This window comes from Dryobates pubescens, chromosome 5 (genome assembly GCF_014839835.1).
Source record: "Dryobates pubescens isolate bDryPub1 chromosome 5, bDryPub1.pri, whole genome shotgun sequence".
Lineage (NCBI taxonomy): Eukaryota > Metazoa > Chordata > Aves > Piciformes > Picidae > Dryobates > Dryobates pubescens.
Window position 1 is genome coordinate 2,968,339 of NC_071616.1, and position 20,043 is coordinate 2,988,381.

A 20,043-nucleotide genomic window follows, 5' to 3' on the forward strand; every position below is an offset into this window, starting at 1 on the left:
CCCCAGGGCTGCTCTCCAGCAGCTTAGCCCCCAGCCTATGCTTGCCCATGGGGTTGCTCTTTGGCAGCTTCAGGACTCTCCACTTGTTGGATTCCATCCAATTTCTCCCCACCCACCCCTCCAGCCCAGCCAGGTGTGGCTGAATGGCCTGATGGGGTATCAGCCACTCCTCCCAGATTGACATTTCTACTCTTGGTGCTTTTGGTCACCATTTCAAAGAAATCAGACAACAAAGTTTTATGCTGAGTGCCAAGTCCTCTCTTCCTCCAGACCTATTGGAAAAGGCACTTGCTGCCCTGTTTTGGAAGCCCTGCTTGGCTTGGTGTATCACAAGGCAATAAAGAGAACTTTAAACCAGCAAAGAACCCAGAAGGAAACTGTCATTTACTTGTCTTGCTTGATCATCTGGCATCTTGAATTCCAAACCTAGATTGCTGTCCAGTTCCTTCACCAGCACATTGAGAGATTCATTGCTAAGAGTATCAGTGATGGAAGAACAGTCTGGTGCCTGGGTATCTCCATGCCCATCAGGATCTCTTGGGCTGCTCAGGATTGGGTGGACTCTAGCAATAAGGAGAACCAAGTCAAGTTAATATCATGTGCTGCAGGTCACTGCTCTTATGAACATAATCATCAGCTGTGTATCAACTGACAGCCAGTAGACATGAGACTGCAAAGCAGGGGAGTTTGAAGACCACCCTGCCCTTGTGAAGTCATTAATAAATTACAGCCATAGAATTGTTTGGGTTGGAAGAGACCTCTAAGATCACCGAGTCCAATCATTGACCTAGCACCAGTTTGGACATTAAACCATGTCCCCAGGTGCCATGGTCCCATGTTCTTTGACCACCTCCAGGGGTGGGGACTCCACTGTGGGGGACTGTGATGAATCTGTGGACCTTCTGAAGAGCTCTGGTGAGGAGTTCAGCATTGACAACATCACTGTGTTCCCATGAGAAGTTGGAAACTCCCTGGCCTGGATGTTGGAGGATGAGAAACCACAAGATAAGATAGGAGGCCACCTGGACTAGCTTAACAACTATGGCAATGCTATCACTAACCCACAAGAATCTTGAGAAGAGTCTGTTAACCAATCCCATGCAGCCACACTGACAAGAGATGCCAGTATGTGTTGCTGCTGGAATCAAGAGAGGCTTCTGGCTTTCTCTGTCCTCTGCTTGCGTTTGATCTTCGTCGCTTCTGACCGTCACCCTGTCCCTACAGCAACACTGCACCGCCTCCCTGGGCAGCCTCTGCCAGTCCCTGACCACTCTTGCAGCAAAGACATTGTTCCTCATCTCCAACCTAACCCTCCCCTGGCACAACTTCAGGCCATGGCCTCTCATTCTATCACCTGGTACTTGAGAGAAGAGCCCAACCCCCACCTCACTGCAGCCTCCCTTTGGGGAGCTGCAGAGAGCAGTGAGGTCTCTCCTCAGCCTCCTTTTCTCCAGGCTGAACACCCCCAGCTCCCTCAGCTGCTCCTCACCAGCCCTGCTCTCCAGACCCTTCCCCACCTTTGTTGTCCTTCTCTGGACCTGCTCCAGCCTCTTCATGTCCTTCTTGGAGTGAGAGGCCCAAAACTGAACCCAGGCTTTGAGGTGTAGCTTCACCAGTGCTGAATACAGGAGGACAATCCCTGCCCTGGTCCTGCTGATCCAGGCCAGGCTGCTGGTGGCCTTCTTGGCCCCCTGGGCACACTGCTGGCTCATCTTCAGCTTGCTGTCAGCCAGCACCCCCAGCTCCTTTTCTGCCAGGCAGTTTCCAGCCACTCTGCCCCAAGCCTGGGGCATTCACAGGGTTGCTGTGACCCAAGTGCAGGACCCAGCACTTGACTTTGTTAAACCTCATACAATTGACCATGGCTCCTCAATGCAGCCAACCTCCTTTTCCATTTCCTTCCTCTCCCTTTCCATTTCTAAGCATACAATAACTGCCTTGATGATCTTGGAGGTCTCTTCCTGCCTTAATGAGTCTACAACAATACAGTGAAGACACAAAAGGTTCTCATTTTATGCTCACAAGGACTGCATCAAGCTAGGGCCTATATAAGTGAAAAAGAAAACGTTGGAGGTTTTCACACTTCCAGTCTGACTTCAAAACCATCAAGTAGCCAAATAACTTGGAGAGAACATTCTAAGGCAGCTATTGCAACACAGTTCTTTTATCCTGCCACAAGTGTTATTGACTACTCCACAGCTGCACTGCTGCTCTACCTCTGTCCTAGAGGAACCAAGTGGGGCCTTCCACACCATATTTCAGCCAATTTTCTGTTACCACAACTGAAGCTAAGAGGAGGTCTGGAACGTACAACAGTTCACTGGAGTTATTAAGCAGACACCTCTCTTTTTTGTTGTTGTTTTGCTTTCTGAAATGCACTCTACAAGGCACATTCTGGACACCCTCCAGCCCCTCCACGTCCTTCTTGGAGTGAGTAGTTGAGGTGCAGCTTCACCAGCGCTCAATACAGGAGGACAACCATTAGAATAGAATAGAATAGAATAGAATTAACCAGGTTGGAAGAGACCTGCAAGATCATCAAGTCCAACCTATCATCCAACACCACCCAATCAACTAACCCATGGCACCAAGCATCCTGTCAAGCCTCGCCCTGAACACCCCCAGCGACGGCGACCCCACCACCTCCCCAGGCAGCCCATTCCAGTGGGCAATCACTCTCTCTGTGTAAAACTTCTTCCTAACCTCCAGCCTAAACCTCCCCTGACGCAGCCTGAGACTGTGTCCTCTTGTTCTGGTACTGGTTGCCTGGGAGAAGAGACCAACCTCTGCCTGTCTACAACCCCCCTTCAGGTAGTTGTAGAGAGCAATAAGGTCTCCCCTGAGTCTCCTCTTCTCCAGACTAAGCAACCCCAGCTCCCTCAGCCTCTCCTCACAGGGCTGTGCTCCAAGCCCCTCACCAACCTTGTTGCCCTTTTCTGGACACGCTCCAGCAAGTCAACCTCCTTCCTAACCTGAGGGGCCCAGAACTGGACACAGGACTCGAGTTGTGGCCTAACCAGTGCAGTGTCCAGGGGCAGAATGACCTCCCTGCTCCTGCTGGCCACACTGTTCCTGATGCAGGCCAGGATGCCATTGGCCCTCCTGGCTGCCTGGACGCACTGCAGGCTCATGTTCAGTCTACCGTCAACCAGCACCCCCAGGTCTCTCTCAGCCTGACTGCTCTCCAGCCACTCTGACCCCAGCCTGTAGCTCTGCATGGGGTTGCTGTGGCCAAAGTGCAGAACCTGGCACTTGGATGTGTTCAATCTCATGCCGTTGGACTCTGCCCATCTGCCCAGCCTGGCAAGGTCCCTCTGCAGAGCCTCTCTACCCTCCAGCAGATCAACTCCTGCCCCCAGCTTGGTATCATCAGCAAATTTACTGATGATGGACTCGATGCCCTCATCCAGATCATCAATCAGATCATCAGATCATCATTGCTTGGTATCATCAGCAAATTTACTGATGATGGACTCGATGCCCTCATCCAGATCATCAATCAGATCATCAGATCATCATTGCTGTGGTCCTGCTGGTCACGCTCCTGCTGATCCAGGTTTGTGCTTCAATCCTCATTCTTTGGGTAAGACTGAAGACAGTTACCTTGTACCAACAGTCAGGGAAGAACCACCATGAAGCTGGACCTGACTTTTACAGCAAAGGTGACACCACCACCCACCCTCTCCCTTTGTGGCGCAGCCAGAGAGAGAGGCTTGGCCGCCTCTCTGCTGCCGAATACGGATTACACCCATCCTCTTCAGCTGGAGTTCAGATGTCAGTAGGAAAACTTCCCAATCTGATTTTTTTTTGTTCACAAACCAAACACTTGCCTGAATCCTCGATTTTCTGGAGGCAGGAAGTAAGTTGGAAGTTCTTCTGGATCAGGGATTTTGGGGTAAGATTTCATGCACTCAGATCGCCGAGGCCAAAGCAGGTGCTGCTTGTCCTGAGGGGAAGAGGAACTGTTCAGTGTTTTCCAAGCACTCTTAACATTTTCATTAACAAGCTAAACAACCAAAAGCAGGCTTTGAGCAGCCTGGTCTAGTGGAAGCTGCTCCTGCCCATGGCACAGGGGTTGGAACTAGATGATTTTTAAGGTCCCTTCTGACCCAAACTATTCTATGGTTTTATCAGCACAAAGAATATACTGAAAGATGAAAAAAGAGGACTGAAGAGACCTGTAAAACTGTTACTTTTGCACCTTTGCTAGACTGTCAGTACTTTGGGTTTGGAGGGCTTTTTGTTCATTTGTTTGGAGTAGTTTTAGTGTTGAAAGGGACCTCTGGGTCCCCTCATCCAGTCCAATCCTCCTGCTCAAGCAGGGCACCCACAGCAGCTTGCCCAGGAGCACAATGGCCGGGGGGGGTTGGAAGCTCTCCAGACAAGGAATAGAATAGAATAAACCAGGTTGGAAGAGACCTTCAAGATCATGGTGTCCAACCTATCATCCAACACCACCCAATCAACTAACCCATGGCACCAAGCATCCTGTCAAGCCTCGCCCTGAACACCCCCAGCGACGGCGACCCCACCACCTCCCCAGGCAGCCCATTCCAATGGGCAATCACTCTCTCTGTGTAAAACTTCCTCCTAACCTCCAGCCTAAACCTCCCCTGATGCAGCCTGAGACTCTTGTTCTGGTACTGGTTGCCTGGGAGAAGAGACCAACCTCTGCCTCACTACAACTCCCCTTCAGGTAGTTGTAGAGAGCAATAAGGTCACCCCTGAGTCTCCTCCTCTCCAGGCTAAGCAACCCCAGCTCCCTCAGCCTCTCCTCACAGGGCTGTGCTCCAAGCCCCTCACCAACCTTGTTGCCCTTTTCTGGACACCTTCCAGCAAGTCAACCTCCTTCCTAAACTGAGGAGCCCAGAACTGGACACAGGACTCAAGGTGTGGCCTAACCAGTGCAGTGTACAGGGCACAATGACCTCCCTGCTCCTGCTGGCCACACTGTTCCTGATGCAGGCCAGGATGCCTTTGGCCCTCCTGGCTGCCTGGGCACACTGCAGGCTCATGTTCAGCCTACCATCAACCAGCACCCCCAGGTCCTTCTCTGCCTGGCTGCTCTCAGCCACTCTGACCCCAGCCTGTAGCTCTGCATGGGGTTGTTGTGGCCAATGTGCAGCACCTGGCACTTGGATGTGTTCAATCTCCTGCCCTTGGCCTCTGCCCATCTGTCCAGCCTGTCCAGGTCCCTCTGCAGAGCCTCTCTACCCTCCAGCAGATCAACTCCTGCCCCCAGCTTGGTGTCGTCAGCAAATTTACTGATGATGGACTCGATGTCCTCATCCAGATCACCAATAAAGGAGACTCCACAGCCTCTCTGGGCAGCCTGCTCCAGGGCTCCAGCACCCCCACAACAAAGATGTTTCTCCTCCTGTTCAGACAGAACCTCCTGGGTTCCAGTTTGTGCCCACTGCCCCTTGTCTTGCGACTGAGCACCACTGAAAAGAGTCTGGCTCCATCTTCTTGCTCCCCACTCCTTAGCTCTTGCTAAGCATTGAGAATTTCCCTTCTCCATAATGATCTTAGTTCTTTCTCCAGGCTCAACAGCCCCAGGGCTCTCAGCCTTTCCTCCTCACAGAGATGCTCCAGGCCCCTCAGCATCTCTGTAGCCTCCACTGGACCCTCTCCCTTTCTCTCTTGAACTGTGGGGCCCAAAGCTGGACCCAGTACCCCAGCTGTGGCTTTGTTAAGACAGAGGAGAGGGGAAGGAGAACTTCCCTCAACCTGCTGGCCACACTCTTCTTAATGCACCCCAGGATCCTGTTGGCCACCTTGGCCACAAGTGCACATTGCTGGCTGATGGTGAGCTTGTTGTTCTCTATCTTTACTCAGATGCAGTGCATAATTTGCAGCAGATATTCACAAAAGCAGCTAAGAACAACCCTCCCTGTGCCTTGGCAGAGGTTCAGTTGATGGTAAGCCAGTACAGACAAACTTGAGAGATGCTTGCAAGTTGAAGAACTTCAGAATGCTCCATTCTCCAGGGCTGTGCTCTAGACACAAAGAAGCTTCACATGCAGAAGGACAAACTCCACCATCTGCCAGCTCCTCTTTGGAAGGAGGAAGCTGCACTCACTCTGTTGGGTTCCACACTCCACACTGAAACAATGGAACGAGCAACAGGGGAAGACTGCGAGGATTGGCTGTGGTCACTTTGGTTTCCATGAAGAGCCAAATTCAAAGATGTCATGCTGGAAGTTGAAGAGTCTTCACCAAACTAGAAACAAGAGAAAAAACAGCATTAAAGAAAGCAAAGAGATGGTGCTGGATTGCTGGCTGAATTCCTGCACATTGGGGTTTTTTCACCCCCACATTTGTATTGTATTGATATTGTAAATAAGTCAACAAGGAAAGGACAAGTCCAGGCCAACAGGATGAGAGGGAAAGAATTGAAGCTGGAAGAGGAGAGATTCAGACTGGAGAGGAGGAAGAAATTCTTTATAGTGAGGGTGGTGAGACACTGGAAGAGGTTGCCCAGGGAGGTGGTGGCGGTCAGGTTCCTTGAAGGTGGAGGTGTTCAAGGGCAGGCTGGATGAGGCCTTGAGCAGCCTGGGCTAGTGGAAGGTGTCCTTGCCTGTGGCAGGGGGGTTGGAACTGGATGATCTTTAAGGTCACTTCCAACCTAAACCATCCCATGACCCCACGAATCTATGAAATGACATAAAATGGTTTCCCCAACTATAATTACCACACATAAAATTTACCTTGTCAAGCCTAAAAACCCACCCAAACCCCCTTGAATTAACTTTGAGAACAAGGCAAATGAGAGACCACTTCAAGCACTTGGCAGCAAGTCACAAACCTGAACATACTCCACGCTTTCAAAGATGTCTCCACGGTGGTAGCGAACGGGCTGGTCCCACTGGCAGTGCAAGCTATGCTGCTGGCTGCCCAGCCTGCAGATCTGGTGGTTCCCTGCAGAGCACAACAGAGGGGGTTTTTCTGCTACACAAGTCAGATTTCTGAGGTGATAAAGACACACAGTCAAGCCCTCCACCCCCAATCTTGCCAACCTATTTTATGACCTTGAGTAAACAAGTCTAGCTGAGAGGCATCCCTGCCCACGGCAGGGAGGTTGGAGCAGATCATCTGTGAGGTCCCTTCCAACCTAAGCTATTCTATGATTTAATCAGCACACAGGAAACTGTCTTCAAAAGACTCAACAAAAACCCACCCACATTCCAAGGACGCTTGGCAACCCCTTATTTCAACATGTAAAATAACAGCAACTCAGGGCCACCTTACATCCTGATACTGGATGTGGTCAAGGGTCTGGAGAAAAGGTCTTGTGAGGAGCAGCTGAAGGAACTGGGGCTGTTCAGCCTGGAGAAAAGGAGGCCAAAGGGAGACCTCATTGCCCTCTACAGCTCCCTGAAGGGAGTTTGGAGCCAGCTGGGAGTTGATCTCTTCTCCCAAGTAACAAATGACAGGATGAGAGGAAATAACCTCAAGCTGCACCAGGGGAGGTTTAGGTTGGATGTCAGGAAAAACATTTTCAGTGGAGGAGGGGTTAAGTGGACCAGGCTGCCCAGGGCTGTGGTGGAGTCCCCATCCCTGGAGGGATTCAAGAGCCATGGAGATGTGGTGCTTAGAGATGTGGTTTAGTGGTGAGCTGGCAGTGCTGGGTTAATGGCTGGACTGGATGATTTTGAAGGTCTTTTCCAAGGTTAATGATCCCATGACTCTATTAATCTGAACAGGTGCAGTTTATTGCTCTAAGGAGCAGGAACTCCACAAAGTTTTACCTAGTTGAGCTTCTTTTGCCATCTGTGTCTCGTGGATGATGTTCCTCAAGATCTGCTCCTCCTGGATGAGCTTGTACTTGTCTAAAACATCCTGCTGCCTGAGGTAATGGTCATGTTGCTTCTGATATTCCTTCAGTTCATTTAGTGTTCGCTGCAGAGATCTTCAAAATTCAACAGTAGGAAAGATTTACTTGGAATGCCTCAGTGTCTTGGGTTGAGCTGAGACAGCTCTGGACTGAGGACAGAATGAATTCACCCCAAAGGAGTACACAAAAACACTCTCCCAGAATGGGAGCTTAAACAGAAACACTATTGACAAAAGTAAACCAAATACAAAAGGTACCAAGGCAAAAGGATATATATAGATATCTATCTGTATCTATACACACACATACTCAGAACTGGCCCTGGCCTAGCCCCAAACCAGCCCTCTGCTAGACTTCAGCTAGACCTCAACTATGCAGCAAATATATGCCCCCAGCCAGCCAAACCTCTCCCACACCAGGCTTGGGGTGGGCCCTGCACTAGGCCTCACTGCCCCTCTCACCCCCACAGTCCCCCAAAGGTAAATCCAGAGCAGGTCTTAGCTACACAGCAGAAATAGATTCCTGCCAGCCAGGCCTCACTCCCATACAGCCAAAAGCAACAGCATCCCTGCTGGGATCAGCAATGCTGTGTCCAGAGGAGCAGGGAGGGGATTGTCCCCTGGCACTCAGCTCTGGGGAGGCCACACCTTGAGGCTTGTGTCCAGTTTTGGGCACCTCAATCCAAGAGAGATGTGGAGGTGCTGGAGCCAGGGCAGATGAGGGCAAGGAAGCTGGGAAGGGCCTGGAGAAGAAATCTGATGGAGAGAGACTGAAGGAGCTGGGGATGGTTAGTGTGAAAGAGAGGAGGCTGAGGGGAGACCTCCTGGCTGTCTACAGCCACCTGAAAGGAGGTTGTGGAGAGGCTGCTGCTGGGCTCTTCCCACAGGTAATTAGTGACAGAACAAGAGGCAATGGCCTCAAGCTGCCCCTGGGGAGGTTTAGACTGGACAGGAGGAAAAATTTGTTCCCAGCAAGAGTGGTCAGGGATTGGAATGTGCTGTCCAGAGAGGTGGTGGAGTCCCCAAGCCTGGGTGTGTTTAAAGGTGGTTTGGATGTGGTGCTTGGGGATATGGTTTAGGAGTGAGCCTTGTGGAGTAGGGTTCTGGGCTGGACTTGGTGATCCTGAGGGTCTTTTCCAACCTGAATGTTTCTGGGATTCTGTGAGAGCAGCAGCCACACACCCAGAGCAAAGAGGCCAGAAAGAGACAGCTGACTAGAAAGTCTGCTCCTTATATAGGGAGATACAAGAAATGGGAGTAGAATAACAAATTACAATACCCTGTGTCCTTCCCTTGGGACTCTCCAGCCCCTGGAGGACTTTGATCTCTATGTAAGGGAAACTGGTGCCACAGAACAATAAAAGGGGGACAGGAATCAGTGCTAGGATGCTCTTGAAGTTACCTGTGCTGGGCTTCCAGTTTCTGCTCGAGCTTCTGCTGGCACAGGACAGCATGCTTCCTTTTGATAGCTTGCTCAAACCCTGGTTTGGCCTGCAGAGCATGATCATAGCACAGGACTGAGTGGTTGTACTCTCCAAGCATCTGAAGAACGACCAAGAGAAGAGAATTAACCATTGCTTGGTAACAGATGTGATGAAAATAGAATTCTATTTATAAAGAAGTCATAAACTTTCATTTGTGGTAAGAAGCAGCTGTCATGGTGAGACACTGGGAATGGCTGCCTAGAGGAGGTTCCCAGCTTGGCAGTGTTGAAAGCCAGGTTGGATGGGGCCTTCAGCAGACTGATCTAGCAGGAGGTGTCCCTGCCCATGGCAGGGAGGCTAGATGATCTTCAAGGTTCCTTCCAACCCAAACCATTCTGTGATTTCATGAAAGCCAGGTTGGATGGGGCCATGAGAAGCCTCCTCTACTAGGAGGTACCTCTGACTACGGCAGGGCAGAGCTGGAACTAGATGATCTGTAAGGCTCCTTCCAACCTCAACCATTCTATGATCCTGTTTCTAAAACTCAGGCCAGCAGATCTGCTCAAGAAAGGCTGCAGAAGAAATTTTTCCACAATTGCTTTCCAAATACAGACACAAAATTGTGGCCCAAAGCCAGACCTTGAAAGAACATTAAAGACGAAGCACGAAACGGACGTGAAAGGCACTGCAAGAGAGGGAAGCATTGCAAATGAGGCCAGAAAGATCAACTAACACTCAGTTTTTCTACAAGTCTTGGAAAATAAAGGTAGTATTTACTGCATATATGTTTCCCAAAGTGTAATAGCTGGTGAAGAAGTCGCTGTAATCCAGGGCTGCATGGACCACAATAGCTGCATCTGCAGAGAAGTGAGCCCGGTGCAGGATGTTGGCCAAATTCACCAGTGCAATGTCTTTGTTTTGCCTAGAAGAAGAAAAGTAAAAGGAAAAAAGAGGGGGGGGGGAAAGGCACCAGACATTAACAGAAGGTCAGAGTGTATAAAAGAATCCTCAGCTCTACAGCGAGCTGGAAGGAGGTCAGGCTGGTGTTGGCCTCTTTCAAGTAACTTGTGACAGGACAAGAGGAAAAGGCCTCAAGACGCACCAGGGGAGGTTTAGGTTGGAGATTAGGAGCGATTTCTTTGCTGCAAGAGTGCCCAGGGAGGTGGTATCACAGTATCACCAAGGCTGGAAGAGACCTCAGAGATCAAGTCCAACCTGTCACCAAGTGCCACATCCAATCCCCTCTTGACATCCAAACCCCTCCAAGAACTGGGACTCTACTGGGCAGCCTCTTCCAGGCCTTGACAACACTTCCAGGGAAGAAATTCTTCCTCAGGTCCAACTTAAATTTCCCCTGGAAGAACTTGGGGCTGTTTCCTCTTGGGAAGATCTCCTTGGGAGATGGTCTCCTCTGAGCCTCCTTTCCTTCAAGCTAAACAACCCCAGTTGCTCCAGCCTTTCACCAGCTTTGTTACTCTGCTCTGGATACGGAACTCTACACGCTGCTTGGAGCCCCAGCCTCCCCCTCCTACACCACAGGAGTTTTACCCAAGCATGCTACACCCCCACAAACCCCCTCCCCACACCTGACTCTGCAGCAGGACCTGGCTCCCCGCTGTCCCCACCTCATTTGTATGTGAGGCCTATGTCCCACCTCGGGCCACAGCCCTCCCTAAGATCTATGTCAGTCCCCACACAGGCACTTCAGAACCACCAGAGGCTCCATCCCGCATGCCCTGAGCCTCCACACGGCCACTGCCAGCCACCCTCAACACCATTCTCCCCAGCCCGGCCCCCATCCCCTAGGCCCAGCCATGAACCCAGCCACCCTCAACACCGTTCTCCCCAGCCTGCACCCCATCCATCCCCTAGGCCCAGCCATGAACCCAGCCACCGTTCTCCCCAGCCTGGTCCCCATCCCCTAGGCCCAGCCACGACCCCTCACCTCAACGCCGCCTAAAGGGAGGACACTGCTGCCCACTGCAGGCTCGAACCCACGATCTCAACACTCAAGAGTCTCATGCCCCTACCAGCTGAGCCACGTGGTCCCCACCAGGTGGTGGAGTCACCAGCCCTGGAAACATGCCAAGAAACATGTGGGCACAGTACTTGGGGACATGGTTTGATAGCCACAGTGGTGCTGGGTAGAAGGTTGGGCTGGATGATCTTAGAGGTCTTTTCCAACCTTAATGATTCTCTGATCAGCCACAAATTAAATATGTGAGGTGACAGAAAATTGTCTAAACTAAAATCATCTAAATTATTCTGTACAAGGCTTACACATAACGACTAGGAACAAGTGACATGGATTACTCCTTCAGATGCAGTCTTAGCAATTAAAACCTGTTTGCTAATTAGACTAAGTAGGAAAGCAACCTGAGAAGAAACCTTCAGTAGCAACTCTTACCTTGAAGAGAAATGAAGGGCACGCATGGCACACTCTACTACTTGGTATGGCTCATTCTTTATTCTCCAGTAAAAAGAAGCCATGTTATAGAGCACCCAGGAAGAAGAGTTCTGCAGTGAAGACAAACACACAGACTGAACTTAATGACTAAGGCTAAAAGGTTCATTAGGGCTTTAATTACTACGGGATGGAAAGCTGAGCCTCAAACCTGCTCTACGTTTTATCCTCTGCCTCTGGAAAGCTGCCATGTGGCAATGGGAATGCTCAGGAAGAACAAACTAGGACAGGAATGCATCACAGAGGCAGAACTTCTGCCTTTCAGACAGGTGTAAGCTCCAAGCGAGGTGGAATGAGGAGTGTCAGTACTCCAGGCATCAGCAGCTCAGCTGGAGCTCAGCTGGAGCTCCCAGACTTTTCAGGAAGGCATTTAATAAAACCCAAACACATTTCACTACTGTTTGCTTGGTTTTTGAGTACATTTTTGTTTTACAACTCATCCTACCTTGACAGAGCAATGGCTTGCCAGACACACACAAATCCACAAGCCACTAAACATGACAGTAAATATCTGTTTACTGCCTTTGCTGATGCCTTCTCTTCCCTCTGCTTGCCTAGCAGCAAAGGTTTTCGGTCTGCTTGTGTGGAAGGTTACGGATTAACTGTCCTACCATAGAACAAAAAGTCCTCCAGGGGCTGGAGAGTCCCAAGGGAAGGGCAGAGGATATTGTAATCTGTTATACTGTTCCCTTTTCCTGTGAATTGCTATATAAGAAGCAGACTTTCCAGTCAGCTCTCTACTCTGGGCTGCTGATTGAGTTCGGCGGTGTGGGAGTGAGGCCTGCTCTGGCAGGAATCTATTTCTTGCTGCACAGCTGAGGCCTGCTCTGAACCTCTTGATGGGGGACAGAGAAGCCTAGTGGGAAAGAGGTTTGGCTGGCTGGGGGGGGTATTTTTGATGCATCACTGAGGTCTAACTGAGGCCTAGACTGGGGCTTAGCTGGGGGAGGGGGAAGCAAGGCAGGGCCAGTTTTGGATATGTGTGCATATATACATACACACACATACATACATATATATATATATCCCTTTGCCTTGGTACCTTTTGTACTTGTTGTGAATAGTGGTTCTATTTAAGCTCCAATCCTGTATGAGTCTTTTTCTTTACTCCTTGGGGGACAATGAGTTTTCTTTACTCTTTTGGGGGGCAAACTCCTTCCGTCCTCAAACAGCAGCAGCTGGTCACAACCAAAACTTGCAACACTGGATCTGATGGCGTGCACAGGGCATCTCCCTCTCATCTGCTGAGAGCTCTCCAGCTCTCTTTTGGTGAGCACACAAAGGTTACAGCTTCCTACCTTCATCAGCCCATCATAAATACGATGGCCTATTTCCTCTATACTCCTTCCCAGCCTCCGCGACAAGTACGTGAAGATCGGATCTTCTTTGGGTAGCAAGGGCGCGGAAAGATTCACTCTCTCTTGGACCCCCTACAAGAAAAACTGAAGATGGGTGTTTGCTGACACTTGAAACTACAAGCAGAGGAAGACACACAAGAGCAGGACTCCCAGGGATGTTTACAGCTTGGTTGTTACACGTTGACATCATCCTTTCCTATCAAGACCTTAGGGATAACGTCACCTGGGTCACGGATAATAAGATGTCGCTGCAGAGAGGCAAACACTAGAAGCAGCCAAAAGCAGCATTAGGATAAATACTGACTTCTGCTGTAGGATAAATACTAATCAATAGCACAAATATAAGGATCTAACTGGTAATGTAGCATAAATATACTATAAACATTGCTAGCACTGTCTGCCTGGCAGCTGGATCTCGCTAACTACAGCTGAAGCCTTTAACTCACACTTCTAAGGTTACATGAACACTGTCCAAGTGTCCCCACATCATCTCCCTTCATTTTCCTCCTTTCCCCCCATTTTGCAAAGTATATCCAGACCCAGGAACAGAACTAAGACACTTCAGTTCCTCTTTGGTCCAGAAGAAAAATCTTTATGTGTAGAGGAAACACTGTTTTAAAGGCTTGCCACAAAATCAGTATGAAGGTATCACCATTAGAGCTGCACCAGGAAATTTGTTCAAGTCAACCCTGCTGACAGATTTTTGCACCATACCTCCAGGCTAATCTTTCTAAATGGAACAGGTCATCCTGAGTGCAGTCACACAGCACTTTGAGGATGGCCAAGGGCTCAGGCCCAGCCAGCATGGGTTTAGGAAGGGCAGCTCCTGCCTCACCAACCTGATCTCCTTCCATGCCCAGGTGACTGCCTGGTGGATGTGGGGCAGGCTGTGGATGGAGTCTGCCTGGACTGCAGCAAGGCCTTTGACACTGTCCCCCACAGCAAACTGCTGGCCAAGCTGTCAGCCCCTGGCTTGGGCAGCAGCACTCTGAGCTGGGTGAGGAACTGGCTGGAGGCTGAGCCCAGAGAGTGGTGGTGAATGGTGCCACAGCCAGCTGGCAGCCAGGCACCAGTGGTGTGCCCCAGGGATCAGTGCTGGGCCCCAGCCTGTTCAATATCTTGATTGATGATCTGGATGAGGGGGTTGAGTCAGTCATCAGCAGATTTGCAGATGACACCAAGCTGGGAGCAGATGTTGGTCAGTTAGAGGGCAGAAGGGCTCTGCAGAGGGACCTCAACGGCCTGGACAGATGGGCAGAGGCCAACAGGATGGCATTCAACAAGTCCAAGTGCCAGGGGCTGCACTTTGGCCACAGCAACCCCAGGCAGTGCTGCAGGCTGGGGGCAGAGTGGCTGAGAGCTGCCAAACAGAGAGGGCCCTGGGGGTGCTGATTGACAGCTGCCTAAACATGAGCCAGCAGTGTGCCCAGGTGGCCAAGAAGGCCAAGGGCATCCTGGCCTGCAGCAGGAACAGTGTGGCCAGCAAGAGCAGGGAAGTCACTGTGCCCTGTACTCTGCATTGGTTAGGCCACAGCTTGAGTCCTGTGTCCAGTTCTGGGCTCCTCAGGTTAGGAAAGAGGTTGAGCTGCTGGAAGGAGTCCAGAGAAGGGCAACAAAGCTGGGGAGGGGTCTGGAGTACAGCCCTGGGAGGAGAGGCTGAGAGAGCTGGGGTTGCTTAGCCTGGAGAAGAGGAGGCTCAGGGGAGACCTCATTGCTCTCTCCAACTACCTGAAAGGTGGTTGTAGCCAGGTGGGGGTTGGGCTCTTCTCCCAGGCAGCCAGTACCAGAACAAGGGGACACAGTCTCAGGCTGTGCCAGGGGAGGTTTAGACTCGAGGTGAGGAGAAAGTTCTTCACTGAGCGAGCCGTTCGTCATTGGAATCTGCTGCCCAGGGAGGTGGTGGAGTCCCCATCCCTGGAGGTGTTCAAGAGGGGATTGGATGTGGTACTTGGTGCCATGGTTTAGTCATGAGGTCTGTGGAGACAGGTTGGATTCTATGATTCTTAGGGTCTCTTCCAACTTAGTTATACTGTGAGACTGTGAGAACGGCAACAAAGCTGTGGAGGGGTCTGGAGCACAGCCCTCTGAGGAGAGGCTGAGGGAGCTGGGGTTGCTTAGCCTGGAGAAGAAGAGGCTCAGGGGAGACCTTCTTGCTCTCTCCAACTCCCTGAAGGGAGGTTGTAGCCAGGTGGGGGTTGGTCTCTTCTCCCAGGCAGCCAGCAGCAGAACAAGAGGACACAGTCTCAAGCTGTGCCAGGGGAGGTTTAGGCTGGAGGTGAGGAGAAAGTTCTTCCCAGACAGAGAGATTGGCCCTTGGGATGTGCTGCCCAGGGAGGTGGTGGAGTCCCCATCCCTGGAGGTGTTTAAGAGGAGCCTGGCTGAGGCCCTTGGTGCCATGGTTGAGTTGATCAGATGGTGCTGGGTGATAGGTTGGACTTGATGACCTTGAAGGTCTTTTCCAACCTGGTTAATTCTGTTCTGTTCTAAAGCAGATGAAAGAATAATTATCTCATCCTCTGGCTTAGGGCTTGGCACTCAGATACCAAAGAGACTTTCAATATGTTAGAACCTACAGACAAATCCTCAAAGGATTTTCTGACCCTGAGTCTTCATCCTGCTCAGCACTGCAATTTTCAACTGGAACAATTGACAAGGCAGTAGTGTTCCCAATAAAAACCTACCATTTTCCTAAAGAAACCTGTGCTCTGGAAAGCAAAGACTGCATTCTCCTCAAAATAGATCCATTAAAAGAAAGCAAACAATCAAAGAATGGCTTGGATTGGAAGGGATCTCCACAGCTCAGCTAGTCCAAGCTTCCTGCAGTCATCAGGGAAATGCTCCACTGGAGCAGGCTGCTCAGAGACTTACCCTCTAATATCTCCAGGGATAGGGCCTCAACCACCTCCCTGGGCAACCTGTTGCAGTGTCCCAGCACCCTCATGGTGCAGAACTTGCTGCTCACATCCAATCTCAATCTGCTCTGCTCTCATTTCAAACCATTGCCCCTGGGCCTGTCCCTGCAGGCTGTGACCGTTTCAGGCTGTGCCTTTAAGAGAGGGACAGTTCCTGGAACACTCTGGCTGAATGTTTTGGTGTGAAAAGGAAAACAAAGATCCTCTACAGGAATTTTGTTGGTAGATTGGCAGAATGCAACTTTAAACTTTAGTTTGAGTTCAGTTTGAATCTCAGTCAGTCTCTGTGTGTTTGGGAGTCTGAGTCTCAACAGCTGCTGCCTCTCTCTGAGCTTGGCTGCTGACCTCCAGTCACCAGGATCAGACACTAATTCTTTTTTTCCCTTTCCTTAGCACACACTTTGAACTAACAGAATCTCCCCCTTAATAATTACTTCTCTCTCTCTAACCCTTTGTGGCAAAAAAGGGAGGAAGGGGGAGAAGGGGTTTTGGGGGGAACCCTCCTCTCTGGAGAAGGGCAGGTTTCCTGTGTTAGGGTCTTGGCTGTGTATTTCTGTATCTACTGTAAATCCTGTCCATTGTGTACAGCTTCACTGCATCTCATCCTGCTTGTAAATATAGCTCTTATCCATTCTTGCTCCTCTGACTGAGTGAGCTGTGGTTTCTGAGGGGGGAGAACTGAACTTTCTTTCACCACCACACAGGCCTTTGCAAACAGTCCCTCTGCAGCCTTCTTGTAGCCCCCTTCAGGTACTGGCAGCCTGCAATTAGGTCTCCTTGGAGCCTTTTCTCCTCCAGGCTGAACACCCCCAGCTCCCTCAGCCTGTCCTCACAGCAGAGCTGCTCCAGCCCCCTGATGGTTTTATTTGCCCTCCTCTGGAGCCTCTCCATCAGGTCCATGTCCTTCCTGTGATGGGGGCTCCAGATAGTAACAACAGGTAATAGCAATAACAAAAGCACCAAATGGAACTGCCTTTCCCTGAGCAACTTCAACCGAGGGCACAACTGTGGTTCAAAACCCCCTGAGACAGTCTCGAGAGGCCAAAATACCTCTCAACCTTGAGTGACAACTGCCAGTAAGGCTTTTCTAGTCTGCTTCTTGCTTGCTTACCCTTAAGTGCTGAAAAGCATGAATACTGTATGGAAGATCAAGAACTTTTGTGCAGTCTGGCTGCTGCAGGTCTGGAGGCACCGGTGACTTTGTATCTATGTAGTCTTCAGGGCTGAGGACACAAGAAGACAGCAGACTCTAGATTAGAACACTGCTAAAGTTCATTAAAGACAGTATCCTAATGGACAGACAGTATCCTTACAGGATCACAGGATGTTAGGGGCTGGAAGGGACCTCTGGAGATCAAGTCCAACCCCCTTGTCAAGCAGGAGCAGAGAATCCAGCATAGGTCCCACAGGAACACATCCAGACAGGGCTGGGAAGGCTCCAGAGAAGGAGGCTCCACAACCTCTCTGGGCAGCCTGCTCCAGGGCTCTGGGAGCCTCACAGGGAAGAAGTTCCTCCTCATGGTGAGGTGGAACCTCCTCTATTGTAGTTTATATCCACTGCCCCTTGGCCTATCAAAGGATCCAACTGAGCAGAGCCTGACCCCTCCTTCTTGACCCCCAGCCCTCAGCTATTGATAGACATTGATCAGATCCCATCTCAGTCTTCTCTTCTCCAGATTAAAAAGCCCCAGGGCTCTGAGTCTCTCCTCATAGGGCACATGCTCCAGTCCCTTAATCATCCTCACAGCCCTCCTGTGTGGTGGTTTTTATCACTCCATTCAAAACCCTGTGTTTGGAGCACATGAAACCATTTCTGGTATCTTCACAGATTTCCATTAGGATGTCATCAACACAAAGTTAAACCAAATTCTGTCTGCTTTAGAGGAAACATCAACATTTGGGTAGTCTCCAAAATCTACCAGTGCCAAGCTGATGCACTGCTGCTGTGATTAATGCTCTATCTGCCAGGCAAACAGCAACTCATGCAGCTCAGAAAACTCTTCAACTGAAACAAACCCCAGGTATTAGTGAGAAGCCCAAATGAAGGTGCCTGAGGATAAAATCAACCTTTTTCCACCTCAAGTATTCATCTGATGATGTTAAAAATAAACCCACAAAACCCAAACCAGCAGCCCTGCAGATCACTGAGGCTGAATGACAAGCAGACTGTCCACTCAGTGAGAGAATGGTTCAGGTTGGAAGGGAACCTCAGAGATCATCTACTCCAACCTCCCTGACATGGGCAGGGATGCCTCTCAACTAGTCTTGGCTGCTTCAAGAGACTTGGCTGCTCCAAGACTCATCCAACCTGGCCCTAAACACCTCCAGAGAGGGCACATCCACATCCTCTCTGGGCAGCCTGTTCCAGAGTCAGAATAAAGAATACAGAATTAACCAGGTTGGAAAAGACCTTGGAGATCATCCAGTCCGACCTATCACCCAGCACCATCTGATCAACTGAACCATGGCTCCAAGGGCCTCATCCAGGCTCTTCTTAAACACCTCCAGGGATGGGGACTCCACCACCTCCCTGGGCAGCACATCCCAAGGGCCAATCTCTCTGTCTGGGAAGAACTTCTTCCTCACCTCCAGCCTAAACCTCCCCTGGCACAGCTTGAGACTGTGTCCTCTTGTTCTGCTGCTGGCTGCCTAGGAGAAGAGACCAACCCCCACCTGGCTACAACCTCCCTTCAGGTAATTGTAGATGGCAATAAGGTCTTCCCTGAGCCTCCTCTTCTCCAGGCTAAAGACCCTTGTACTGGAGATCGAGTCCAGCCCTGCTGCAGCCAATAATCTGCCAACAAGACCTGGAACAGGTGCAGAGTGCAGGGGACTGCAGAACACTTCCTAGCTGACCAGCTGCACACTGCAAAAAGCAAAACAATAACATTTTATGTGTGCCAAGAACAACATCCTTGCATGCTGGCACCCTTGGATCGGAACATGCTGCAGGAGCCACCTCCTGGACACACTGGCACCTCTTCCTGGGAAAGGATTTCAGCTTGCACACGTGGCTGGGCTTCACTGGTTAAGGGATTGATGAGAAAGAGTTCACACAGCCCCTCGGAGCAACAGAGGAGACTGGAGGGGGAGGGCTGCTAGGGACTTTTGTTAGTTAGCTGCTGCCTGCTTTCCATGGAAACATGAAGAAACATTTTTTCCCTTGTGAGGGTGACAGAACACTGGAAGAGGCTGCCCAGGAAGGATGTGGAGTCTCCCTCTCTGGAGATATTCAAAACCTGCCTGGATGCATTCCTGTGTGACCTGCTCTTGGTGACTCTGCTCTGGCAGGGGGGTTGGACTGGATGAGCCATTCTGCCCTGTGCTCAGCACTGCTCAGGCCACACCTTGAGTCCTGTGTCCAGTTCTGGGCTCCTCAGGTTAGGAAAGAGGTTGAGCTGCTGGAAGGTGTCCAGAGAAGGGCAACAAAGCTGGGGAGGGGTCTGGAGCACAGCCCTGTGAGGAGAGGCTGAGGGAGCTGGGGTTGCTTAGCCTGCAGAAGAGGAGGCTCAGGGGAGACCTCATTGCTCTCTCCAACTCCCTGAAGGGAGGTTGTAGCCAGGTGGGGGTTGGTCTCTTCTCCCAGGCACCCAGTGACAGAAGGAGAGGACACAGTCTCAAGCTGCACCAGAGGAGGTTTAGGCTGGAGGTGAGGAAGAAATTCTTCCCAGACAGAGAGATTGGCCCTTGGGATGTGCTGCCCAGGGAGGTGGTGGAGTCCCCATCCCTGGAGGTGTTTAAAGTAAGACTGACAGAGGTCCTTGGTGCCATGGTCTAGCTGATCAGATGGTGTTGGGTGATAGGTTGGACTTGGGTGATCTCAAAGGTCTTCTCCAACCTGGTTAATTCTGTATTCTGTATCTTCTGAGGTCCCTTCCAGCCCCTAACATTCTGTGATTCTCTTGAGGGCTTCCAGGACTTATTCTATTAAGGACACTCTCAGACTGGAATGCTGGGAATTCCACAAGGCTGTAATGAAGGACTTCTGAGATTCTCTACTCTGGGCATTTCTGGCATTCTGCAGTGCTGCTTGCAGCAGTGGCAGGATT

The 20,043-nt window shown here is 50.7% G+C and overlaps 1 protein-coding gene across 1 annotated transcript in view; it reads right to left on the minus strand.

The window, feature by feature from the left end:
* The window catches only part of TTC17 (tetratricopeptide repeat domain 17), an 82,694-nt gene that overhangs the window by 42,384 nt on the left and 20,267 nt on the right, over positions 1–20,043 (minus strand). The window contains exons 4-13 of the mRNA XM_054161419.1: positions 17,106–17,217; positions 13,023–13,154; positions 11,668–11,777; positions 10,038–10,182; positions 9,239–9,378; positions 7,752–7,912; positions 6,809–6,921; positions 6,083–6,223; positions 3,831–3,946; positions 389–563 (exon numbers count right to left, since the gene is read on the minus strand). Coding sequence (XP_054017394.1) covers positions 389–563; positions 3,831–3,946; positions 6,083–6,223; positions 6,809–6,921; positions 7,752–7,912; positions 9,239–9,378; positions 10,038–10,182; positions 11,668–11,777; positions 13,023–13,154; positions 17,106–17,217 — 1,345 coding nt within the window. The remainder of the gene's footprint in view (positions 1–388; positions 564–3,830; positions 3,947–6,082; positions 6,224–6,808; positions 6,922–7,751; positions 7,913–9,238; positions 9,379–10,037; positions 10,183–11,667; positions 11,778–13,022; positions 13,155–17,105; positions 17,218–20,043) is intronic.